The sequence below is a fragment of the Pleuronectes platessa genome, chromosome 4 (assembly GCF_947347685.1).
Source record: "Pleuronectes platessa chromosome 4, fPlePla1.1, whole genome shotgun sequence".
Classification (NCBI taxonomy): Eukaryota; Metazoa; Chordata; class Actinopteri; order Pleuronectiformes; family Pleuronectidae; genus Pleuronectes; species Pleuronectes platessa.
The window spans coordinates 17,064,334-17,088,959 of record NC_070629.1 but is presented as its reverse complement, the minus strand read 5'-3'; the positions used below and the strand labels follow the sequence as shown (position 1 = coordinate 17,088,959).

Sequence of the window (24,626 nt, the reverse complement as noted above, 5' to 3'; positions counted from 1 at the left end):
CCAGACTACCAATTTGTTTTTCAATATATTTTTTGGGAGAATATTGGTCTTTATTGATAGGTAATGCTTTAAGTATGAAGGGGGGAGAGAAAGCGCAGAAATGCATGCAGCAAAGGGTCGGTGGAAGACTCGAGCCTCCTTCAACGGGTGTAATATGGGATTATTCCAGTCTTTATAACCTTTACTTGCACCGCAAATTATGGGTGAATTCTTATCAGTCATCAAACATAGTGTTATTCAATGATCCAGCCTGACATGGATTTCATGTAAATAAAACTATCAATATTTCTACAACTGTTATTATTTCTACTACTAACTGGTGCTGCTATCATTAACAACATCATTACATCTCTAAGTATCACTATTACTATTTTCATTCAAACAGACAAACTGAGTAACTGTTTTCAGTGATTTATTACCCATGTTGTTTCATCAACCTAGCAGATGTCAGGTCATAAAAAAGGAGATTTTCATGTTGTACTGACTGATAATAAAAATTGCCGGCTGTAATGTGTCTGTAAAATCCTCAGATACATAAACACTGATGAAATCCTTCCCATTCTCTGGCAGTAGTTATTCCTCGCCACTCGAACACCATGTTAAATTCATCCAGAAAAGATCCTCTTCTTCCTCAAGAGTCAGCCCTCAATGTGGAGCATAGTTAATTTATTCCCCAAACTGGTCATGTCAATGGCAACCATTATAAAAAATGTCCCGTATTTTCCCAATGCCGTCTCAGCTCTGCGTTTGCCTTCGTATAATCTCCAAATCAGAGCAGTGTTGGTACTTTGGTTCGGGTGGCTCTGCCCAGGTGGATTGTGGGAGTCTGTTCACACTGCTGGCAGGAAAGGTGATGACAGCCGTGTCACTGAAGACGTCAGTGAAGCGGGGTGGACAAGGCAGCTGTCGCTCCTCACACACACCCGCAGCCTGGCTGATGTAGCTGTAGTCCCGCTCGAACTCTCTGTCGATCGCCCTGTTGTTGGCAAAATAGAGAGCAAGCGTCACCTCCTCTCCCCTTCAGTTTGTCAAAATTCACCTGCATCAGTCATTTCTTGTACAAACCTGTCCCTCATGCTGTTAAAGCTGTTTCCAATGATTGTCATCGCAGGAAGAGATTGTGTGCTCCAGTTCCTCCATAGAAGATTATTGTACAAGGCTTTCCCACAATGCATCAGGAAAAAGAGGGTGGGCTTTGTTGCCAAACGCTTCCCTTCCTGAACAATAGATAAAGGTGAGACAGAATGCTGTTGAGACAAGACACTAATTATGAAAATCAACTTGCCGAGGCCTGAAACTTGCTTGACAAGGGTAAATTAATCATAACGGCAACTAATATGTAACATTGTTCACAGGGTGTGAATTCTTACCTGTTAAGCTCTGGGTTTGACTCTTATTCTTCGATTATTGACTCAGAAAACTTGGTTTCCTACAGTAGAAGATTTTACAAATCTGTCCACGCTAACATCTGAGATAGCAAATACCAATAATAATAATAATATAAAAAGGTGGGTTCTGTTGATTGTTTAGTCCTTGTCAGTGAAATGTTTTAGTAATCTTGCATGAATGGAAACCGGTCGCTACCTTTAGAGTAAAAATGTGGAATTTAAAAATCTACAATAAACATGGATTGGCCTTTTAAAGTTATTTAACTCCTGGTCAGTGCTCGGTCTGGTGTAGGTCTGGTGCTCACAGACAGCTGATGATGTCTTTGACTATTGTGGTTGTCCCCATGACAACAGAGCGAGCCCCGTTTGTAATTCTCAGAAAGAAGCGTTATGCTCATCTGTGGTATGATTTGAAAAATAGCCAGTTTATTTATCTGCCATTTTATCTGTGTATTCATAATCTGTATCAAAAACACTAGAAAGGTCTGATTATTCGCTGCTTTGTTTATCACAGGAGATCAACCAACCTCATTTTCTGTGAGTACAGTGAGACCCAGCTTTCCCAGGACGTCACTCTCTCCAGAGGAGAATACAGGGTCATAAACGTAGCAGTCCTCCAGTGGAATCTTAAGGGAGCAGAGCAGTGAGACACAGTTTAGGATATACAGAGCCACATGCGAGTGTTGTGAGTTATCTCCCTGATGAAATCCATGTCGGACCTGTCCTGCATCCAGCAGCAGCAGCAACGTGGCAAGCTGGTAACGAGCCGCGGCGCAGGAGGAGAAGGAGCCGAGGCCGTAACACACACACTGGAGCTGCTGACATTGTCTGTGTTCCCTGTCCTCCTCCAGCAGCTTAGTGGGATCCTCACAGTCTTTGTTCTCTGGAGGTTTGGAGCTGGATGTCGATCCTGCCGCCAGCAACAGGCCTGAAGAACAATCAGGTTCATCAAGGTGCAGGTTAGAGCGTTCCTCAGTAAAAGCTGCCCATTCATTAGTCAAGTGGCAGGGTTGCCAGGTCAATGGTATTTTACTTTTGTAATAGTGTTGCAAACTGAAATTGAAATAATAATGCCCGGGGAAAGTAGATCTGTTTTGCATCGGACTAAGAAGGCAAAAGATCCCAAAGCATAGGGAATTCTAAATTCTAAATATTCCCAGTTGAGGAGTTTTTTTCTTTTTTTGCTGTAAAGAGATCAGATTCGGCCTTTTACAAGATAAACAGGTTTTCTGAAATGATTTTAATTCAGCATATACACGGCCCATTGACACATAAAAACATAAACTCTTCGCTTTCCCTCTTCAAGTTTCAAGTTTCACGGGTTCATTGTCCAACAATTACATCAAGCAGTCGCTGACAATGAAATGCTTGAGTCACAGGCGAGCTTATAGCAATGCTCAGAATATTACCAGCAAACAAAAAAAAAATGCCTGGACAACATGGATTTACTATTTATGTGTGACTTGCATTTACCGTAATGTCGTACCTTATTTCAGCTAATGCATCATATCATGTTAATTCATAACCACTGACAGGTTTTTAATGTTGTAGCTCATCTGTGTATATATTGTGATATAACCAAATTATGTATTTAGGTTATTAACATAACTGTGTCTCAGCTGATATAAGGTGAATAAAAATGCGAAAAGTACATACATAGCCTGGTTACACCCATGTTTGTATGATTCAAATATAGTGAAGCAACATGATACGATTTTTCAGCTGAAATAAGGTGTTGCATTGAATATGGTAAATGCATAATATATCAATTGTAAATTCATGTATATCCAGGCAAGTGGAGGAGATTTAGTTAAAGCATCATATACTTTGTCCATAAGAGCTTTTCACGATAAACTGCTTGTAATGTTGGCAAACGAGAAATGTATGCAGTCTTTGTGGATATGACAACATGGAAATGATAGAATTAATGCTGGACTTTAATAGAAGTGTACATGCAATGGCAACAGTATATTTTAACCCTATTAATATAGTTTTTTTGGTAATTTTCCCTACTCTTGTTTAGGGTTAATGGCAGAGATGTTGCACCCCTTGTTAAGCCCTATGAGGTAAATTGTGATTTGTGAATATGGGCTATACAAATGTAACTTGATCGATTTATTTATTTATTGATTGATTGATATATTTTGTCATGCAGACCAGGCAACCCTGCCCTGCTCACTCACCTTTCCACTCCTGCCAGAAATCCTCACATCTCAGCTCAGCCCTGCACAGGGAGCAGATAAGCAGAGTTACACAGGGAATCCAGCCTTTGGAGACAACGACAACATTCTGCTGAAATGTGATTTGGATTTCAGGAGATTGCTGTTTGGTGGGAATCATGTTTCTTACGCTGAGTCTCTGATCCGTTTGACAGTCTTCTCCACATCCAGCGGCTCCTGGCTGCACGCTGAGCCTGAAGAGCCCTGATGTGTCTTTGACTTCCGCGCTGCGCCTTTTCTTCGCCGGGCCACCTGCCACTCATCAACGGTGTCTGACATCGTCACCGATTCACCCCCGAACAAGACGAGTCACACTAACACATCCGTGCCATCACTCAAACTTTAATATGCGTTGGGGAACATGCAACTCTTGGGACTATATTGAGTGTGACACACGCTCGTGCTCTTCCGGTGTCATGACAAATTTTGTATTCTTGCTTAACTTTGATCAAATTATCATAATTTATACAATTCATCAAAGACAACTTTAATAATATTTATTCATGACGTTATGTACTTTTTTTTCTTTAAATAGACATATACATGTTTATTTCTGGGTTTTAACTTTTGACGGAACACCGGTACCTACCGGAAGTACTTGTGTTTTCGTGTGTTACACGAAGAAGCTAAATGCTCTGATCTGGATCGTCTCTAATGCAGCACTAATCTACAAGTAAGAGAATAATTAACACTTTAAACATTGTTACTAGCGAATTTAAATAACAGTGGGTCATCATTCCCCAGAACGCAAGTTTCCTTTCATATAAAACGAGTAGTTAATGCAAGCTAACGTTCGCTTGTGCTACTCAAAGCTAGCTTGTCTTAACGTTGTGTTCTCTACAGCTGTTGTTATTAATGGTGTTACCCCACTAGCAAGCTCTTTACATGTAGGACGGTGTTTGTATTTTTGTCTCAGTTGATATTTACCGGGAAAATGTCAATAGTTTTTGTCGTATTCTCTGGACAAACTCCTGAGACAAGCTCGTTCCTACAGAGGAGCTAATACCTGGATGTAACGATACGTTGACAAAGACTCTCATCCTTCTGACCAAGTTCCGTTGCCGTGGAGCTGCCTGTAGATGCACCGTGTCACCTCTTTAATCGTCGGGATGTTCTGTTTGTTGTGATTTTTCCAGAGATGTCGATGTCCCACCTGTATGGGCGCAGGGAGGAGGAGGAGGATGGTGTGGAGATTGAGAGCTTTGAGGTGACCGAATGGGATCTGGCCAATGAGTTCAACCCGGAACGCCGCAGACACAGGCAGACCAAGGATCAGGCCACCTACGGTATCTGGGCCGACAAAGACTCCGATGAGGACGAGAGGCCCAGCTTTGGAGGCAAGAGGTAAAGCATGGGTTTGTTTACTTTTAGGCATCCTGACAGGAGAAGTAAACAAAATAACTGCTTTATGTTAAAAGAGACATTAAGAAGAACAAGTAAATTGTGTCCTGTCTAGATCTAAAGACTACACTGCTCCAGTGAGCTTTGTGAGTGCTGGCCTGCGTAAGTCTGCAGATGAGGAGAAGCAGCAGCAAAAAGGAGAAGAAGACTCAAATGATTCTGATGACGATGCTCCGTCAGCTCCTGCAGCACCTTCCCCCCCTCGCAGCACTGCACCCAAAAAACTACAGATGGTAAATTTTCTTATGTATGCATTTTCCACCCTTTGCAGTGTACTCTGCAACAGAAGATTACATGGACAATCGTATTAATTATCAAAATGTATTGTTATTAGCAGACCAATTTCCGCAAGAACCAGGGCCAGAGGTTTGCAGGAGGCATTCAGTCTGGACAAGGCATTGGTAACTGGGAGAAGCACACAAAGGGAATTGGTCAGAAGCTTCTGCAGAAAATGGGCTACCAGCCAGGCAAAGGCTTGGGCAAGAATGCGCAAGGTGGGTGACTCTGAGGAGGCCATGTGATTGAGATGTTTAGTAACACATTATGTTTTACAGAAGCAACAAAGGCAAGCTGATGTAAATATTTCTTTCTTGATGCTGCAGGTATTATAAACCCCATTGAGGCAAAACTTCGGAAAGGCAAAGGAGCAGTGGGTGCTTATGGAAATGAGCGAACGAAGCAGAGTCTCACGGATTTTCCTGTGGTCGACTCGGAGGAAGAAGAAGAAAAGGTTAGTTTGACAAAAATGTCTTTCCATCTGTTTCCATCTAGAATGATTCTTTTTTTAGATTATCTAGTAAAGTGGTTTTGTTTAGTGAGTCTACATTATTTTTGACCTGTTTCTGAATTCCTGTCTGTGAAGGAGTTCCAGAAGGAGCTAGGCCAGTGGCGTAAGGATCCTGCAGGTCCACTTGGAAAAAAGAAACCAAAGTACTCCTTCAGAACTGTGGACGAGCTGAAGGCTAAAGGCAAACTGGTGGGGCGGAGCACTACAGTATCCGCCGGGGAGCTGGCACAGGTCAAGGTATGTTAGAAGTGACTCTAGCTTTAACATCCCTCTGCTGTGGCCTCGAAGGAATGTTATCAGCGTACTATGCATTGGATCTCCAAACCTGCTTGAATAATGCTGAAATGTAGTAATAAGCTTCCGAATTTAAACATGATTGTACTCAATGCCACCCTCTGTGTGTGATGTGGTTTTAGGAAAGTAGGCATGTGGTCGGTTGCCAACCTTTTCTCAGAATCTCACTTACCTATTATTTCTCCCTGTCTCTAGGTGATAGATATGACTGGAAGAGAGAAAAAGGTTTACTACAGTTACAGCCAGATGTCCAACAAGCACAGCGTCCCAGATGAAGCTCCACCAAGCTTGTCCACTAGGGATCAGAAAGGAACTGGCTTTGCTTTGCCTGAGCTTGAACATAACCTGCAGCTGCTGATAGACCTCACTGAACAGGACATATTGCAGGTACGAGGTGTATTAGCAATCTGACTCGTGTGTTATGATGTTGTGGTCCATATAATTTTTCAATATACCATTCTGCAACATATACTCTGTGATTCTCATGTACTGACGTGTTATCTCTTTATCTCATCATATTAAACCTTCATGTAGTCTGCCAGACGTCTCCAGCATGAGAAAGATGTAGTTGTGTCCCTGAGCCACGAGTCACGAGCACTGCAGACGAGACTGGATGCAGAGCAAGATTCCATCCAGAAAATGGAGGCCGTACTGGCGCTGGTGGAACGTTTTCCTTCTGGGGAAACTGCACCTGGGGAGGGACCCACCCTGCAGGTGCATACACAGACTAACAGCTAGTATTATCAGATTAAATCAGTTTATTAGTCTCTGCTCTGTTTTCAAATTTACAAACTTAATTTATTTGGGTGCTTTACTTGCTCTCTGTTCAGGAATGTGCCCGGATCTTTGAGACCTTACAAACACAGTATTATGAAGAATACAAGACAATGGGTTTGTCAGACTTGGCTGTAGCAGTTATTCATCCATTACTCAAAGAGAAACTTTGCTCTTGGGATCCACTGAAGGTATGCCTGCTCTAATTATCTTCTTTTGAGGTAATGATGCATTGTCATTATTTAATCCATAATTAAGCAACCAATTCTCTTTAAATTTCTCAGGACAGTTCTTATTGTCTGGAAGACATCGGCCAGTGGAGGGCAATCCTTGAAACTAGAGAACTCCATTCCAGTGGCCCAGATTCAAATATGGACCCTTACCACAGGTCATTTTAAACAAAAAACGACACTCAGCTCTGGTCATCTACTTGTATAAGTAAATTCTATTTACAAAAGTTTTTACTGTATCGTTCTTCCTCCAGAGTGTTGTGGGAAGTGTGGATCCCAGTGATGCGGACCTGTGTGTCACACTGGCAGCCTCGTATGGTCGGTGCGATGGTGGACTGTGTAGAAGTGTGGGCTCCTCTTCTCCCCCCGTGGATCCTGGATAGTCTTTTGGAGCAGCTGATCTTACCCCGTCTGCAGCGAGAGGCAAGAAACACACACACTCAATTTTCTTAGATGTGAAGAAACCCCTCAACTCCCCGATCTTATCCCATAATTTAATTGTTGATACTTTCCTTCGATATCACATCATTTTTCTCTCTTTGTTTCCTGTGAAATAGGTTGATAACTGGAACCCTTTAACTGACACAGTGCCCATCCACTCCTGGATCCACCCATGGCTGCCTCTGCTCCAATCACGTCTAGAGCCTCTGTACCCGCCCATCAGGAGCAAACTGTCCAACGCATTGCAGCGATGGCATCCCAGTGACACGTCGGCCCGACTCATCCTGCATCCATGGAAAGATGTTTTCACTCCGGGTGCATGGGAAGCCTTTATGGTGAAAAACATCATTCCGAAGTTAGGTATGTCTTCGTCAGGGACAACCATCTAAAGCAATGTAGTCTCTCTGTTCCTCCTTTTCTCTCTAATTTCTCGTCTCCATTTGACGATTCTGGTCTCCTTCCACAGCTTTGTGTCTGGAGGAGCTGGTTATCAACCCTCACCAGCAGCAGATGGAGCCATTTCACTGGGTGATGGACTGGGAAGGCATGCTGTCCCCCTCCAGCCTTGTGTCCCTGTTGGACAAAAACTTCTTTACTAAGTGGTTGCAGGTCCGTGAACTTTGTAAATTGTTTACAGAGATTTATTAAAGAGGTCAGCCACATCATATCATTTTAGATCTAACATTTCAGTCAATATTTATTTTTGTTGTTTTTTAGGTGTTGTGTTCATGGTTGAGCAACAGTCCTAACTATGAGGAAATCACTAAATGGTACCTTGGATGGAAAAGCATGTTCAGTGACGTCTTGTTGGCACTGCCACTCATAAAAGAGAAGTTTAATGAAGCTTTGGACATCATGAACCGTGCAGTGTCTTCAGGCATGGGTTAGTATTGCTCACAGATTTAAAGTCATAATAATATAGAACACAATGTCCTTCTAAAATGATGCTGACAAACTACTTTTTTTGTCATTTGTACTAAAACAATAAATTTTGTCTCCACAGGTGGATACATGCAGCCTGGTGCCAGGGAGAACATTGCATATCTCACGCAGACAGAGAGAAGGAAGGACTTCCAGTATGAAGCAATGCAGGAGCGCAGGGATGCGGAGAGCGTGGCTCACAGAGGCATCAGCACCGGTGGTCCAACCAACTTTAAAGATCTGATCCAGACCAAGGCGGAGGAAAACAATATTGTCTTTATGCCCTTAGTGGCCAAACGGCATGAGGGCAAACAGTTGTACACATTTGGAAGAATCGTCATCTACATTGATAGAGGGGTTGTGTTCGTGCAGGGGGAGAAGACGTGGGTGCCCACGTCTTTGCAGAGTCTGATAGATATGGCCAAGTGAGGTTTGACTGTCTGGTTCCTTGTTTTTCCAGCTGTTCCAACAAATCATTTTGGGCAAACGTTTTTGCATTTTTATGTAACTTCAGTTTTCTGGTCTTAGTTGTATGTGACTTGGATAATTATGTCAAATCTTAAGACTTGTTATAATTGTGAATAAATACTTTTTGAATATATGGGATCTCCTTTGTTATTGTTATTGTAAATCATAGATTAAATATAAATATGTTTAATTACTGCACTTACTTAGTATAGCATCATATATATATATATATATAGAGGCCTAAACCTCGAAATGATATTTATGTACACAAATAATACTTATGTTGATATTTTATAGTAAATGACTATTACTGTTATGTTGTTTCTAATTTACTATTTTAGTACACTGTCCTTTGTTTGTTATTTTTCTGCTTTTCTCTTTATATGGGATAGTATAACAATAAAAGTGAGGGGACATTCATAAGGTTATTTCATAGCTGAGCAGTTTTTTATTTTTAAGACTCGGTTGTTACAGTTGTTTTACGCTAGGTGGCGGTGTAGCTGCTGTAGATCTTTGACACACCAGGGCTTCCGTCGGTGTTTGCGCTTCGCGGTGTGACAAAGTGAAGTACGTTTGCTTTCACTCACGATTAATAGTTCCAGGCGTATTTTATACTCCAAAGGTAAGTGTAATGTTTAGGATATATATCATCAAACACGTGCTGTATGAGCTGTCTGAGATGTGTGGCTGTAAACGTCCCTTTGTAAGCCCACGAGCTTACGTTAGCAAATGAACGAGTCGGTGTGAGCTAGCATACAGCTACGATGCTAACAACGGCTAGTAGGCCAACAGGAGACGTTTAGACACACGTTCGTTAGTTTAAATTTTTTAGTATATGCTTAATTGTATTGTGCTCATTATATTTTATTTCCGGTCTTGGTGTACCCAGCCATGTCGTCGGACGCCCTGAAGAAGCGAAAGTCGAAGGTCGTCCGCAGTGAAGGAGGAACCCCGGAGATGAAACGAGGTCGCGGAGAGGGGGACCAGCAGGTAGGGACACCGCCGGGAGTGGGCCGATGAGCGGGGTCACAGAGGAACCAGTAGGATGTAGTCTACCGGAGGACCAGGCCAAGGCCCGAGTCAGCCGAGGTGTCTCCGTGTGTTGTAATACAAACAATCACCTGGACTGTGTCTGCGAAGGATCCAAGTTTCTGTGTTATCTTGCGTTAAAATATGCATTAAAAGATAAGATTCCAACATATAAACAACCTGAACCACACAGTAAATGCTTTTCTAGGTGGACTAAACACCATCATACCCATAGGGCAGCAGTCTAAAAAATCTCCCTGAGTGGGAGTAGCTGCTCTTCATCAGTCTCAGCAAACACTGTTTTCAATCCTCCAAATGTAGCATGTCTCATATGGACGTGAGATTGGCTTTCATTTCATGTGTTTTTTTTGTCCTTCACCAGTTTATTTGGACAATCTGCTTTGGAATAAACTCCATCACTCATATATTGAAATTCCTGGACTGATAGGCGAATGATGTATGCTATTGATGTCTTTTTATTTGTTAGGATGCACGTGTGTATAATGAGGAGGTGGAGCTGGATGGCCGTGACCCTGAGCAAGACTATCTGCAGTACAAGGAGTCATGTGAGAGTTTGGCCACGCTCATGAATGAGATCCAGGAGCTTAAATCCAATGGAGCCAAGGAGGGGGTAAGAGTCAAACTCTAAAGCCACATAACCCTGTCTGTTCTGTTATTATAGACTGATATCATTGTCAGTTATAGTGAAGTCACATAACAGACAAGTCCCGATGAAGACACGATTCTGTCTCTTCACCATATTAATAAATTCTGAATCTTCTTCTCAGTGTGCCGAGGTCGAGCAGAGACGTATGCAGAGTTGCATCCACTTCATGAATCTGAAAAAACTCAATCGTCTGGCTCACATGCGACTCAAGAGAGGCAGAGACCAAACACACGATGTAAGTCCCACACAACAACACTGTTGTGTGTATTAGATGTCCAAATTTCAGTCTATTCAATCCATTTGGTGAAAAAATGCTGCCTAAACTTCCTATTGTGCTGACAGAGAAAGGAAAGTTGAACTCAGTGCATTTACTTTCTACTTATAACACCATCTAATTGCAGGAGCTGCCACTGTCAGCAAAGACTTTATACACCCTCTGGTTTGTTATTGTCAATTAGGATGCTGATTCTGTTTATTGATCCTTGTTCTTTTTTTCAATCTTTATTTGACCTATTGTTTGTTTTCAGGGTCGCCTGGGTTGTGTTTGTAAACAAGCATTAACCACTTTTTCCTCCACTCAGGCGAAGCAGAAAGTGGACGTGCTGCACCTTCAGCTACAGAACCTGCTGTATGAAGTTATGCATCTTCAGAAGGAGATCAGCAAGTGTCTCGAGTTCAAGTTAGTACAACATTTACATCAGATTGTAAAAGCTTTCAGTTGATTCGAATGAAGCAGGGTTTCTCACGTGAAATCCAAGTTTAACATTAGAACAAAACTAATGGATATTCAATTTATTTGAGCTTTTCTGTTAGAAAACACTATTGGAATAGAATGATAAACTCACTCTGTATGAACAAGTACTGTAGTATAGTTAATGAATATGAACTTGAGTGAAAGATACTTACACAGCTCAAAAGACACAGAAAAATAAACGGTTATTACACATATGTTTTTCTTAGTTCCAGTGCAGATTCTTCACTCACAGATTTTCAGACATGCCTGTTGTCACAATGATAGTTAACTTCTGTTTCATTGTCCCAGATCCAAGCACGAGGAGATAGACTTGGTCTCTGAGGAAGAGTTCTTCCAGGAGGCCCCAGCAGAGATATCCAGGCCCAACCTCACTAAAACTGACGCCCACCAGCTCACACTGGCTCGACTGGACTGGGAGCTTGAACAGAGAAAGAGGTGTGTAGCGTATTGCATTTGCAGTATGCTATGGTTAAAAAATCGATCTTAATATCTTTGGGGAGCACAGAACGGTTGATAAAATGTTGTGTTTGCATACAGGTTGGCAGAGAAATACAAGGAGTCACTGTCCACAAAGGAGAAGAATCAGAAGAGCATTGAGGTGAAGAAGGAACATCTGACAAGTTTACAGCCAGGACTGAACGCCATCATGCAGGTATAACAACTGTCTGTCCAGGAGCCTTATTACTAAGGCTTTCTCTTCTGAGCTTAAACAGGACCACAAAGTGTTATTTCAATTAATTAAGTAGTTTGACTGCTTTGTGTGTCTGCTGACTTATTTCTATGTACAAGTCTTGAGTCCCATTCTTCATTCAGGGTTAGATCTGGCTGCCAGTTTACACCTCTGATTTATTCCCTGTCCTCTTTCCCAGGCCTCTGTCCCAGTGCAGGAGTACCTCTCCATGCCTTTTGAACAGACACAGAAACAGACTGAGGTCGCCCGCCATCTCCCTCCACCTCTGTATGTCCTGTTTGTTCAAGCCAACGCCTACGGCCAGGCCTGCGGTCAGTACCCATTAGAGAATGTCTTAGGACAAAATGGAGTTCCTCTTTTTGGAATGCAAGCCCTGATTTTCAGCGGTTTATTTGTGTTTCTCTTTCAGACAAGAACCTGAGTGTGTCAATCAGTGGTGATGTGGAAGAGGCCAAGGCCTTGTCAAAACCTCCAGAAGATTCCCAGGGTACAAACACTATTATACATGCAGCATACATGAGGAAATATTCATACGAGTCAATAATTCAATGCATTCTCAACTAAAGAAGCAAAAATAATTTGTTCTGTATTATCCAGATGATGATAGTGATTCAGATGCTGAGGAAGAGCAAGAGAAAACGGTGAGTCTCCGTACACGCACGAGAAAACACAACCTCATGTCAGCGAGTGCAGAGTTTTCTTAATATACCTGTCTCAGCACCGGACACAGAAACTCCCCCCGGAGCCCTAGCTGTCACACTCTGTGGTCTGGCAGGTTGGGGAGCAGCACCTATCGATTGTTTTCTGTATCCTGGTTGGGGGGGGGGGTTCAGATAAATATTTGCCAAGAATGGCTGTGTGACTGTAACGTGAGCCCACGTTGGTCACGCACACTGCGTCTGGTCGTCTCGGTTTGACATCTCATATGAAACTCTGTTCCTATTTGAATCACTATTTTCACTCTTTCCTTTGAATTCCTACTTCCTGCTTTTTTTCTGGAAAAAAATGCTTCAGATGCCAAGTCGCTCTCATGTTTCTCCTGTGATCAGCTAGAATTTGATACACATTGTTTTACTAATTTATTTGAAATGCCACAATGTCAGACGTGCTCTTTATTTTAGCTTTCTCGCTTACTGTCTCCTGTTTCCTGTGCTTACCACTTTCTGTTGTTTCACAGAAGAGGAGAAGGCCAACTACAGGAGGTCAGCTGGACGACAAAAGACGAGAGATGCTGAAGAGGCACCCTCTGTCCCTCTGCCTCGACCTCAAGTGTAAAGGTAACGCATCGTTTTTGTAGCGCCTAAATCTAATGAACAGAAAAGATTTTTCTCTTAAACTGAAGAGAAAATATATGCATTGGCCCCAATGTTACAATATTTTAGGTTAATAAATGGGGGTTGTGTAATATTTCAGAACTATATAATTGTAAGTTCATTCAGTGTTTCCCACAGAATGGATTGAGTCTGTGACAGGAGCACACGCAGGTACTGCTCCTGTTCAACAGTGTCTGAGAGACAAGTACAGAGACCACAGTGCAAGAAGTTCTCGTGTGTGAGAGAACTGCCGCTTAAACTGTCGATGTTAAAAACTTTATAGACGAAAGTGCGAGCGTGACGAGGCAAATAGCACTGCGGACAGCTCTAAAAGAAATCAACAGAGCCAAATACTAACTTTAACGTCTTATTTTATAAGAAGTGTAAATGATTTATCAAACTGTGATGGGACACATTAGGATAAGACTAGCAGCCACAGTCTAGATAATTAATGGGAAACACTGGTTCATTCATTGAGTGTGGAGAGGAGCAGTGCAGCTTTGGTTTCTGTCAGTGTCAGTCTGTTCAAAACAGATCTGCACATTCCTTGATTTTACTCAACATGTTTAAGCCCAATATGAACAATTCATCTGCATTATCATCCTTGTGATGTGCTCATGCTGGGTCGTATTGTAACTCATGATATATAATCATGTATTATCATACATGATTGCATAAGAACGTAAGCATGGCCCTCCCTGCTATGATGACCCCACTTGATCCTTGTGTTCCCTCTGCTGGCTGCAGAAGGAATAGTGACAGATTATGGGGAGACCTGCAATGCAGAGTTAACTCTACCAAAGGGAGAAAGGGGGAGAGGAGGGGGAGAGTTGAGAGAGATGCTGCAGCACCTACAACAAGCTGTAAAGGAGTTTTTTTCCATTGCCAGCCTTTCTCCGGTTCCTTCTTTTATTTCTAGTACCTTCCCTCTCCCCAGTTCTCCTCACTGCTGCCAGCTGCAGCCGACATTTTACTGCAGTAAAAGGAAAAACAGCAGCACAAGGTTCTTTGAGTGACAGTGTCACTAAGTTCACACTGACTGCAGAGAGTGGCAGCGTTAAAAATGACCTCAAGCGTCTAGTGTCCCCTGGGTGACGCTATCATGCATCGTGACCACGCCTTGCTCTCGCTCTGTAATGCAGCTCGGTGTAAAGTAAACCCTTGGGCCGTTTGCTGGGATGATTAGTGAAAGGGAAGAATATTGAATAAAGCTGTTAATGGATTACTTCATCACTTTGTGTTATCCACCTTGTCTCCACAGATGGCAGCATCCTCCATCTCTTCTTCTACTACCTGATGAATCTGAACATTATGACGGTCAAGACCAAGGTCTCCACCACCACAGACCTGACCACAGCCATCAGTGCAGGGTGTGTGTTTTTTTATTTGTGTGTATGTGTGGACCTTAATATCTGTTTCAGACAGAAAAATGTGATGATGTCCTCTTCTTTGGCAGAGATTTGCTGAAATCAGAGACTCTCGTCAGCTGTCTCTACTCTAGTGACCAGGGACGGGAAACACCAAACCCAGCGAATCGTTACCAGTTTGATAAAGTCGGGTGAGGACAGTTTTGTCATACATCTCTCGATTGCAGCTCAGACAGTGATTTCCCTGCCCAAAGATATGTAGGGAATCAAATTAATGAATCTAACAAAATCCCTGCAGAATTAACCCCCGACTTTCTTATAGGATTGTTTGCTTTGCTGATTACGTGGAGGAGCTGGGCCATCCCTACATGTGGGTTCAGAATCTCGGAGGACTACATTTTCCGAGTGATGCTTCAGACGTGTGTACAAAAACTTAGTATCATCCCAGCCGACCACTGTGTGTGCGTGCTACAGCTCCGTCACGTTGGTGTGTGTTTGTTTTTCCCAGGGTGTGCGTGCTGGCAGTTCACTGAGTGCCAGCCACATGGAGAACACCATGAAGCTGCTGAGGGGACGGGTCCAGTCCCGCTTGGCTTTGCACAAACAGTTTGCCTCTTTAGGTACATTGTTTTCAAAGTTTCCACATTTGATGCTCCCTGGTGAAAAGACTGTGAGATTTGACTGCGTTTGTTTGTGTCCTCAGAGCACAGCATCATCCCAGTCTCTGCTGAGTGTCAGCACCTCTTTCCTGCCAAGATCGTCTCCCGTTTAGCTCGCTGGACCACGATCGCTCACCAGGAGTACATGGTACACACACACACACACACACACACACACACAGACTCATTTATAGATATGGAATCGTATACACATGTCTCACTGATGTTTCCCTTCTTTTCAAGGATCTGTCATATACGCATCATGTGACTGAGGCTGGTCTGGCAAAGGAGACTGGTCTGTACTTCATGGCAGTGGTTGAACGAGGCACAGGTAGATATTATCACTGTTTATAGAAGGCGCTATTATTGATGACTTGATGTAAAGTCTTTTTTATAAACAACCTGTCCATATCTGTGTCTTCCTCTCAGCTCGTCTCCAGGCCGCAGTGGTGATGAGTCCACGTTACCCAGCGATCTCTCCTCTTTTCTCGCTCTGCCTCAGCTGGAAGGGTGAACGCAGCGGACGCACTGATGACAACCTTCGAGTAGGAACCTTTCATTATTGGTCATTTGCCCAGGAGCTTGTGCTAGGGCTGTGTGATATGGTCAAAAATTATTTTGAGATAAAATGTTCATATCAGTTTATATATGTAATTATATATTTATAATTATCAATAGTAATGTAACATTATTTGTTTTGGGGCTAAAGGCTTTTCATTGCCCCTGACTGAAGGAATGTCTCACAGTGCTTGCCCATCGCACTAGCATTTCATCGATGTGTATTAGACTTTTGACTGTTTATGTTCTGTCCTCTTCCTGATTGTTTTACTCTGACTCGTCTACAGGCCATGGAATGTGAGGTCAACGTGTTTAAAAACGAACTTCAGGGACCACGTCCAGGACACCAGCTCCTGACCAATCAGATTGAACGCCTGTGTGTCTGCCTGGATGTGTATTTGGAGACTGAGGAACAAGATGACAGCGTGGAGGGACCACGAGAGTTCCCCCGTGAAAAGATGTGCCTGCGCACAGTCAGGTACATAGCCACACAAAGGAATAATGAAACTTTTCTCACACATTTGGTCAAGGAGACGCTGAGTGGATTAACTTCCTGCATCTCTCACTCCCTCTTTGAAATTCAGGGGTCCAAATCGTCTGAAGCCGTTCAAGTACAACCATCCTCAGGGCTTCTTCAGTCATCGCTGAGCCTGTTAATGATGCTCCCCACTGTACCTACTAGTTTTAACTACCCAAATTTAACTTTGTGACTGTGACACATAATTTTTTTAGTCTTTGTACCAAACTGAAAATAAAATAACTTTTGCTTATTTTCTTGAACGAGTGTGCATCTGATTTTCTTAAGGCTCTGTTGTGTCCAGGCTTTTGTCCACTCTCAAAGTGTCTGTTTCATCCCTCCGCCCTCCTCTCTACCCTCACTTGTCTGTGCTGCTCTATTTATAGGTGTCGTCTGCTCTAGCTGATTATTATGCCATTCTGGTTCGTAGCTGACAGGAGCTGAGTCACTTCCACAGAGAATCATGTCTAGGCTAGATGATATTTGGTGTATAGTCTACCGTTGGCCTTTGACTACTCTTATCATCCTGGTTGCAGTAATATTAATAAAACAGATGACTTAGGATACTGATACCAGTTCTATGGTGTTCAGGACAAGTACAGCGAAAACTCTTTCTCTCTTTCTCTGTCTCTCTCTGACACAAACACAGACAAATGGAGTGATTGTACGCATGTGTAAAAACGCATGTATGGAGAGCCGGAGGAAGTGGAGGGGCGTGCTCGACTCAGTTGGCAGTGTGCAGCACGAATGATAGATACTGTCCAAACTAATGTAATCTTTTCAACTTGATTCTCAAAGAGCAAAATAACAAATTATATAGATTGGACAAACTGAAAAAGTTCCCATCCCAGTTTACATATATTAAACCCAGATGGCTCTTCTTGCTCGACAAGTTGACTGCAAATTGTTCTGTTTGCATTGAGAGTAGTCGCAGTTGAAACGAAACAATTAAAAGAGCGGTTAGTTTGTTCATTTTCTATCTAAATGCAAAAAAAAAAGAATGTATCCACCAGATGCAATGCTATTGCAATTGGGTTTTGTCACCAGCTGCAGAATTCTTTAGTAAACCCAATTAGAAATATAGATTCACTTTTTCCTTAAGAGATTGTAGAAATGTACAGATAAAGAGTTGAAATGTCACTGGAAGTCATAAAGTGAAAGACGGGCATTAATTTTGAATCGTTTCAAAAGTGAAGCTCTGGTATGAATGAATTCTAATCCTACTCATGATATCAAATAAATACATCTGATAATTGTGGTAATTATGCATTAATAATGAGATGTGGAAGGTGTGCCATGATGACAAGGGGACTGATGGTAGTGTGTGAACTGACCCTTAAGCTGTGAGGCAGGAGTGGAAAGAACGGGCAAGCAAGCAAACGCTCTGCTGCTGGTTAATGCATGAACGTGGTCACTGAGACATGATGGAGGGTGCAGTCGCTGCTGAGGGAGAGTACAGCTCCCCCCCCCCCCCCCCCCCCCCCTCCTCCGCCGCAATGCAGTGCAGTTACAGCGTTTACCTTTTGGCCTCACGTTTTGTAAGATTACTGTCGACACTGCACTTTTATGTTCACCTCAGCTGAGGTCAAATTATATATGTATGTAATGTGCGAGTGTGTACTACAGATTAAGAAACCCCCACAAAAATCTGCTTGTGTTGTATTTTTCATTCTTTATTTTGTGTTTCATATTGCATATGCTCAGCAGTTTATACATAGCACAGTCATCATTGTCCTAGCGCTGCAGACCAGAGGAGTGAGACGCTGCCGTTCACCTTTCGGGGAGAAGCTGCGTTAAGGTGCACAACAAGCAAAATTCAAGTCTTCCTTACTGACGTGTGTGTAATTAATATAATATAGACATTTGTATCTCCGTAAATATACATTTCTTTATATTCTGTCACAATCTATAACTTGACATTGTTTTTGACATCTCTACCCTTTTGAAGGCTCGTGTAGGTACAGCACGCCCCTGCGGTCCCCGTCAGCGGGATTCCGTTTAAATGCACTTGTTATTTATTAAGGGCAGTCGTCACATTCAGATAAAGAGTTACGAGCATTCTGCATTCACTACAGTCATACATCAGAAGCATCAGGGGTGTGTAATGGCCATACTTAGGGAGCAGGGGGTTATTTGCTACACAAAGCACTATTGCTTACATACCAGGACCTGCTTAGTTTTGGACGCTGCGGTGTCAGTCTGAACTGCTGGGTGCCTCCAGCCTCTGCCCGGCCCTCCTTCAGGTCTTTGGCATCTCCACCACTCTAACCCTGAAACGCAGCTTTTCAAGTCTTACTTCTTGGCCTTCTCCTCCTTGCTCTCCTTTGAGTCAGTGCTAGAGGATTTCTCGGCCTTCCCTCCTTCCTTCACGTCCTTGCTCTCCTCTTTACTCGTCTTGCTTTTCTCCTCAGGCTTCTGCTCCTCTTTCTTGCTGTCGGATTTTTCAGGCTCAGGTTTAGAAGCAGGCTTCTCCTCTGGCTTCTTCTCCTCGGGCTTCTTCTCCTCTGGCTTCTTCTCTTCTGGTTTCTTCTCCTCCTTCTTGCCTTCTGTTTTCTCAGGCTCAGCTTTAGGGGCAGGCTTTACCTCGGGCTCGGTCTTCTCTGATTTTGGAGCAGAAGGTTTTTCCTCTTTAGCAGGGGGGGTGCTCTCTTTAGCCTCAGACTTCGGCATGTTTTCTGCGGGCTTGCTGGGAGCAGCAGGTTTTGAAGCACCATCCTTCTTTGGTGCTTCATCATCTTTGCTTTCTTTCTTTTCGTCAGGTTTCTCTGCCTTGCTCTCAGGCTCTTTCTCTTTGGGCTCCTGCTTCTTCTCCTCCTTCACAGGTTGTTCTGTCTCCTTCTTATCCTCCTTGACAGACTGAGGCTTCTCATCTTTCTTCTCCTCCTTAGGGGTGTCTTTGGCAGCGATGGGCTTGGCCTTCTCTTTCTCTGGAGACTTTGGTTCAGGGGTCTTGGGAAGAGGAGATTTGGACTCAGGGGATTTGCTTGGTGGGGATTTTGACACAGGTGACTTAGGTGCGGGTGACTTTGACTCATCTCCTGCCGGGGATTTAACTCCAGGCGTCATTGCCGGGGATTTGGCTGCTGGTGATTTAGATTCTGGTGATTTTTGTGGAGATTTAGATTCTGGTGATTGGACAGTAGGGGATTTGGGTTGAGGGGATTTTGTAGGAGGGGATTTGGATTTCTCCTCTTCCTCATCTGCCTCCTCTTTGTCTTCCTTCTTATCATCCTTATTTTCCTCCTCTTTCTCATCCTCTTCCTCTCCTTCACCATCCTCCTCTTTATCATCTCCTTCTTCACCTTCTTCTTCCTCCTCTTTGGTTTCCTCTTCTTCTTCTCCAGCCTCGTCCTCGTCCTCTTTCTTTTCTTCCTCATCTGCCTCTTCTGTGACCTCTGTCACCTGGGTCTCATCTGTCTGCTCCTCCACGATGACTGTGTCTGAGATCTCATCTGCTTTCACCTTCAGGTGGGCAGAGAATCTACCTTCAAGGTAGGAGAAGGGAGCTCCTCCTGACACAAAGCGCTTCTCCTCGCCCTCCAGTAGTTTCCTGTTTTAAAAACAACGATCCACAGTGAGTGAAAATGACATTAAGAATTCAAAGAATCTATTTAATTAAACTTGCATGTGAGCTTGAAACCCCGGCCAACCTGTAAGCAGCGATCTCAATATCCAGAGCCATCTTCACATTCAGCAGGTCCTGGTACTCTTTCAGCTGGCTGGCCATCTCCCATTTTGTGTTTTTCAGCTCATTATCCAGCTGATTGATGGTCTCCTGCAAATTAAAAACACACAGTGCAACAAGTCAAGGATGACACTGATTGTATGACAGGATGAGCAGTTAATGGTTCTGTCTGTAAAAGGTAAGTGTTTGTGCCTGTAGTGAGTTGAGGTCATCGTGGTGTCGGTCTTCGCTCTCCATGCGCTGCCTCTCCAGTGAGTCCTTGGTTCCTCGGAGGGTCTCCAGCTCAATGGTGCGGCTCTGGAGCTGACGGCGGTAATCCCCAATCTCTTCCTGGGACCCGCGAATGGCATCATGGTTGGACCTCGCGGTTTCAGACAGACGCTCCATACGAACTGCAGGAATTGCAAACATAAGAAATCACTTGTAATGTCTGCAGAGATGTTTGCTGTGTCACTTAAATTAAGAATTCTTATTCAGCACACAGGCAAACATAGGAGTTTTTTATGTCCAAAGACGTTTGACCTTTCTTCTGTATGGAGGCCTCAGATACAGTCACCACTGGGGGCCTGAGTGACCTTGACAGTGGTCATGTGTCAGTCACCAGTCTGACTCAGCTTCCTCTCTCGAGCATTAATGACCCTCAGTGCTGCAGTCAGCTGGACACGGGGGAAGGTCATTCCGTTCGCACCTTTCAATGGCTCTATCAAGTCAGCATGTAAACCTACTGCTAGTGTCAATGTGTAGAGCCATTAAGTGGCGTGATGTGCCTTTGAAATTATTTTCACATACAGCCCTTATCGGCCTTTAGAGGCTCAATATCAAAGTGGTACATCTCACCCCACATACTTGAGCAGACTCTTTGACTCCTACTCTGTAAAAGTGCAGGTTAGGTCTATGTACCCTGCAGTCACGACAGCAGAGAGAAAGAGAGTCGATGAGCCCAGTGATGAAGCATCACCTGCTTTAACAGGTGACCTTGGCATGACAACAGTGTTATGTCGAGTTTCAGGACAAGATCCATCAACACAACAAGCAGACGTACAGCAAGCAATAACACACCCACTGTGAGAGTGAGAGTGCTGTCTCCTGCCTCTCTGTGTGCATCTCACACCTGCAGTGCTCGCCTTGAATTAAATTGATCATTCTGCAGCAATGATGCACCAACAGAAAAGCGCAGTATTTATACTGAGGTTCATATTGTTTTAATCTTGATCTCAGAGCATTTTGTGTTAAGAGATTGTCTGTTTTAATTTACTTTGTTTGCCAGGTTTCTGCAATCTGTAGAAGTCAGTATGTTTACAGAGTTTTAGCATAACAACAGGTTACCTGGCCACTGCTCACTCACCCTAAGTCACCTTAGATTTTACTTCTTTAATCAATCAAACTTTATTCGAATAGCATCTCTCACAGAAGTGAGTGAAGTGCATCACAGTGGACCGATGAGTCAAAAATAGACAAATAAAAATGCTGACAGAGAAATTTCGTTATATTTTAGAAGTTACATAACAATAATTTAAGTGCACAATCAAGCGATGAGATCACCGAGTTCAGCACCATGGACAGAGGTCCATCACTGCTCCGCTAACAACGCTCCCTTATCGTTTTAAACCATATGTCCCTGTAGGCTATTATAATACATCCCATTTCAAATTAATCTTTAAATCTTTGTTTTAAACTTTTGGATCCAACTCACCTTGGAACCATTCCTCTGCGTGCGTTGAGCTCTTGGTTGCGTGGCTGTCCAGCTGTGCGCGGATCTCCCTCAGTGCGCTGGTGACGTCCGCCTTGACCGAGTCCCGCATGTCGAAGCTCACCTCTGCACCTTGGATCTGAGCGAGGAGCTCGGACACCTCCTCCTCGTGGTTCTTCTTCAGGAAAACGCCCTCTTCCTCCAGGGCGCGGAGCTTCTTGTCCAGCTCCAGCCGCGCCATGCGGCACTCCTCTCCGTACTTGTTCATGGCGCGGGCTGCAGCCTCCAGCTCCTCCCGGTTGCGCGCCTCGTCCTCCAGCCTGACGCGCATCTGCTGGATGTCCTCCTCCAGGTGGTCGTGCTCCAGGGCAGCGCGGGTCTTCTCCCCGGTCAGTTGCTGCAGGAGACCCCGCAGGTCGCCCAGCTCTCGCTCGTAATGCTCCCCCACAGAAGAGCGTCCCGCCTGGCTCTGGCGCAGAGCCTCCGCCTCCGCCTCCAGGTTGCGGTTGTGCATCTCGAGGTTGCGCACCTTGTCGATGTAGCCGGCGAAGCGGTCGTTCAGAGCCTGCAGGACCTCCTTCTCGCTCCTCCGTGTCATGTCGCCGCTGAAGTTGTCCAGGCTGTCGGCGGAGGACGGCTGGCTGTAGGTAACGCGGCGTCGCTGGGACTGAAAGCCGCTGGAGGACACGGGGGCTGGCCGAGCCTTGCGGTACGAGCCATGGCCGTAGAAGTGCTGGTCCACCGTGAAACTCATGTTGGCCGAGCCGGAGGAGAAGTGACTGCAGCAGGAGGGGCAGCGCAGGGTTTATATAGGAGGGAGGGAAAAGTGACAAGTCAGCAGCAGCACACGCTTCGTTTAAAGAGACACCTTCTCCCCAGAAAACGACTGGATGCGCAGGAACACAACCTCACCAGTGTGGTGCCTCGAAGATGAGCTGCAGGGCATTTCACTGAGTTAGTGAGGCTTAGTTCACTGAGGCAACAACATAAATTATACTTTAACTTGCTATAAATGTTTGTCCGACATAACACACTTCACTTCAGATCTTTCAGTGGTTTTGTGTCCAAAACAAATTGACCACATGTGTTATTATTATGAGACATTATTCATTTTTAGCCTATTGGCAGCCCTTTAAATCACATAGGTCCTCATAAATTGTAGATTTTTTTGTAAGGTTTTAACATTTGGAGACGTGTTTGTGTTTTTTCTATATATGCAGTGGCTATAAGTGAACTGATTGTGTGGGTGTGCAATGTGTTCTGCTGATGCTCTTTTTGCTGCTGCAGTGTGAGTTTGCAGATCCACGCCATCCCCCCCTCTGGGACTTCTCTCAACTGCTTGGCCATTGACAGACTCTCTCTCTCTCTCTCTCTCTCTCTCTCTCTCTCTCTCTCTCTCTCTCTCTCTCTCTCTCTCTCTCTCTCTCTCTCTCTCTCTTTCTCTCCCCCCTGTCTCACTAAACACAAAAAAGCTGCATTTCATCTTTCAACTTTTTATTTATTGCTCAATTGTGGTTGACATCTCCAGATGTGCAGGTGGTGCAGGCCCAACGCGACATGTGACAGCGCTGACATAAAGCAGCATCACAGCGCCTGCACATCATGATGGTGTCCACTTAGCCGCGATGATACAGCATTCACACTGTAACACAAAACAAAACTGGGGCGGTGTGTGCTGGTCTGAGGGGACGTCTGCTCTGAGAAGCACCTATTGATTACTCAAATTCAGGGTGAGTGAGTTTACCCTGCATTCCTTAAAGGAGCACACAGAGATTATTGTGTTTTTCCTTTGAGTGGATGTTGAAGAACCAATGCAACAGAACACATCACCCACCAGCCATGTCTGTTTGAAGTCTTAATGTCTTACTTTCAGAGGTAGAACCCATTACAGCCTTTTCACAGATGTGTTTAAACGCATGATGGAGACATACAATGGGTCCTGCACCACAACTCCCATGCTCGTGGGACTGAGGGGCACGCAGGACAGAAATAACATGTGTACAACCCCCTCTCATCACTTCACTCGCTTCATGGTTTATAAATGAGAATAAATGTGCAGAGTTAGCAGAATTCAGCGGTCAGGTTGTGAGCCTCTCATGTTCGGTGGCTCATGTTCGTCAATATCATGTTATTTGAAGCAACATTGGAGAAAAAGACGACCACTCTCAGTAGAGTGTGGCTGTTTCCGCAAAAGAAAGAAACGAGCCACATTCAGGGTTTATCAGCAGTTACTGCAGGGATTATAGTGAGTAAATATATTCAGCAGCCAAGTCAGGCCAGAGACCACAAGTATCTGTGGCATCCCGACATTCTACGTCTGTTTTACCAACCACATTTAGATATATACGATAGAAGAGGGCGCTGAAATTATGAAAAGTTTCCTGCTACACATATGATGACTATTTTTTCTCTGCCAAGAACCCCTACAAGAGATCTAATGTCCTTGTGAATAATTTGACATTGCCTTTTTGTTTTCTTAGTTATGTCAAAGAGCAACGCAAGATAACTGTCTTGTATAAATTTCACCTTGTCAATACAGACAATCCATACAACATAATTCCAATGGATCCTGGAACTTCTCACAGACCCCCTGGCAGTGTGTCACAGAGGAGAAGCAGTGTCCGGCAACTGTGAATACTCTGATTAAAGGTTAATAAAACGATTTGACTGGACGTCTGAAGTCTTGCTGTGTTGAGGACACTGAGAGTGAATTGCAGAAGGGAGCTGGGAGGCTGCTGCCCTGTGGTGACCTTGTCCTTGCAGGAACAGAGAG

The 24,626-nt window shown here is 44.0% G+C and overlaps 4 protein-coding genes across 6 annotated transcripts; 2 read left to right on the top strand and 2 right to left on the bottom strand.

The window, feature by feature from the left end:
* Positions 1 to 395: 395 nt before the first annotated feature.
* On the bottom strand, positions 396 to 4,007 carry srrd (SRR1 domain containing). Its single transcript, XM_053420653.1, has 6 exons — positions 3,738 to 4,007; positions 3,572 to 3,612; positions 2,108 to 2,316; positions 1,916 to 2,014; positions 1,066 to 1,217; positions 396 to 976 (listed from the first exon to the last, which is right to left on the bottom strand). The coding sequence occupies exons 1-6, from the start codon at positions 3,884 to 3,886 to the stop codon at positions 736 to 738; spliced, it is 891 nt and encodes a 296-aa protein (XP_053276628.1). The 5' UTR covers positions 3,887 to 4,007; the 3' UTR covers positions 396 to 735.
* A 113-nt stretch (positions 4,008 to 4,120) lies between these two features.
* On the top strand, positions 4,121 to 9,056 carry tfip11 (tuftelin interacting protein 11). 2 transcript variants are annotated; one of them, XM_053420652.1, is made up of 15 exons: positions 4,121 to 4,280; positions 4,744 to 4,951; positions 5,064 to 5,241; positions 5,346 to 5,502; positions 5,611 to 5,738; positions 5,871 to 6,032; positions 6,285 to 6,476; positions 6,624 to 6,803; positions 6,920 to 7,054; positions 7,148 to 7,251; positions 7,348 to 7,516; positions 7,651 to 7,894; positions 8,001 to 8,143; positions 8,252 to 8,417; positions 8,538 to 9,056. In XM_053420652.1, the coding sequence occupies exons 2-15, from the start codon at positions 4,746 to 4,748 to the stop codon at positions 8,882 to 8,884; spliced, it is 2,511 nt and encodes an 836-aa protein (XP_053276627.1). In that variant the 5' UTR covers positions 4,121 to 4,280; positions 4,744 to 4,745; the 3' UTR covers positions 8,885 to 9,056. The 2 variants fall into 2 exon arrangements, with proteins under 2 accessions (XP_053276627.1, XP_053276626.1); XM_053420651.1 differs by having other exon boundaries at positions 5,343 to 5,502.
* A 376-nt stretch (positions 9,057 to 9,432) lies between these two features.
* thoc5 (THO complex 5) lies at positions 9,433 to 16,741 on the top strand. Of its 2 annotated transcripts, none has more exons than XM_053420590.1 (20): positions 9,433 to 9,545; positions 9,809 to 9,913; positions 10,440 to 10,583; positions 10,741 to 10,854; positions 11,201 to 11,298; positions 11,662 to 11,808; positions 11,911 to 12,025; positions 12,243 to 12,375; positions 12,474 to 12,551; positions 12,662 to 12,705; positions 13,242 to 13,341; positions 14,639 to 14,747; positions 14,834 to 14,935; positions 15,067 to 15,163; positions 15,253 to 15,364; positions 15,448 to 15,551; positions 15,647 to 15,734; positions 15,833 to 15,948; positions 16,249 to 16,439; positions 16,546 to 16,741. In XM_053420590.1, exons 2-20 carry the CDS (start codon positions 9,815 to 9,817, stop codon positions 16,607 to 16,609), a joined length of 2,055 nt encoding a protein of 684 aa, XP_053276565.1. In that variant the 5' UTR covers positions 9,433 to 9,545; positions 9,809 to 9,814; the 3' UTR covers positions 16,610 to 16,741. The 2 variants fall into 2 exon arrangements, with proteins under 2 accessions (XP_053276565.1, XP_053276566.1); XM_053420591.1 differs by having other exon boundaries at positions 9,455 to 9,544; positions 9,813 to 9,913.
* A 1,949-nt stretch (positions 16,742 to 18,690) lies between these two features.
* Positions 18,691 to 22,607, bottom strand: LOC128438586 (neurofilament medium polypeptide). The gene is made up of 4 exons (XM_053421182.1): positions 21,857 to 22,607; positions 20,356 to 20,555; positions 20,129 to 20,253; positions 18,691 to 20,028 (listed from the first exon to the last, which is right to left on the bottom strand). The coding sequence occupies exons 1-4, from the start codon at positions 22,605 to 22,607 to the stop codon at positions 18,771 to 18,773; spliced, it is 2,334 nt and encodes a 777-aa protein (XP_053277157.1). The 3' UTR covers positions 18,691 to 18,770.
* Between the last annotated feature and the right edge of the window lie 2,019 nt (positions 22,608 to 24,626).

Excerpts from the sequence above, each read along its gene's own strand:
- srrd (XM_053420653.1), bottom strand. The coding sequence starts at position 3,886 with ATGTCAGACACCGTTGATGAGTGGCAGGTGGCCCGGCGAAGAAAAGGC. Across the intron at positions 1,218-1,915 it reads CTGTACTCACAGAAAATGAG|GAAGGGAAGCGTTTGGCAAC; the intron begins GTTGGTTGATCT and ends TCTATTGTTCAG. Across the intron at positions 977-1,065 it reads TTTAACAGCATGAGGGACAG|GGCGATCGACAGAGAGTTCG; the intron begins GTTTGTACAAGA and ends TGCCAACAACAG.
- tfip11 (XM_053420651.1), top strand. The coding sequence starts at position 4,746 with ATGTCGATGTCCCACCTGTATGGGCGCAGGGAGGAGGAGGAGGATGGT. Across the intron at positions 6,477-6,623 it reads CTGAACAGGACATATTGCAG|TCTGCCAGACGTCTCCAGCA; the intron begins GTACGAGGTGTA and ends ACCTTCATGTAG. Across the intron at positions 7,895-8,000 it reads AAACATCATTCCGAAGTTAG|CTTTGTGTCTGGAGGAGCTG; the intron begins GTATGTCTTCGT and ends CTCCTTCCACAG.
- thoc5 (XM_053420590.1), top strand. The coding sequence starts at position 9,815 with ATGTCGTCGGACGCCCTGAAGAAGCGAAAGTCGAAGGTCGTCCGCAGT. Across the intron at positions 11,809-11,910 it reads GAGCTTGAACAGAGAAAGAG|GTTGGCAGAGAAATACAAGG; the intron begins GTGTGTAGCGTA and ends GTTTGCATACAG. Across the intron at positions 15,949-16,248 it reads GCACTGATGACAACCTTCGA|GCCATGGAATGTGAGGTCAA; the intron begins GTAGGAACCTTT and ends ACTCGTCTACAG.
- LOC128438586 (XM_053421182.1), bottom strand. The coding sequence starts at position 22,607 with ATGAGTTTCACGGTGGACCAGCACTTCTACGGCCATGGCTCGTACCGC. Across the intron at positions 20,556-21,856 it reads CGCAGAGGAATGGTTCCAAG|TTCGTATGGAGCGTCTGTCT; the intron begins GTGAGTTGGATC and ends CAATTCCTGCAG. Across the intron at positions 20,029-20,128 it reads ATTGAGATCGCTGCTTACAG|GAAACTACTGGAGGGCGAGG; the intron begins GTTGGCCGGGGT and ends TTTTTAAAACAG.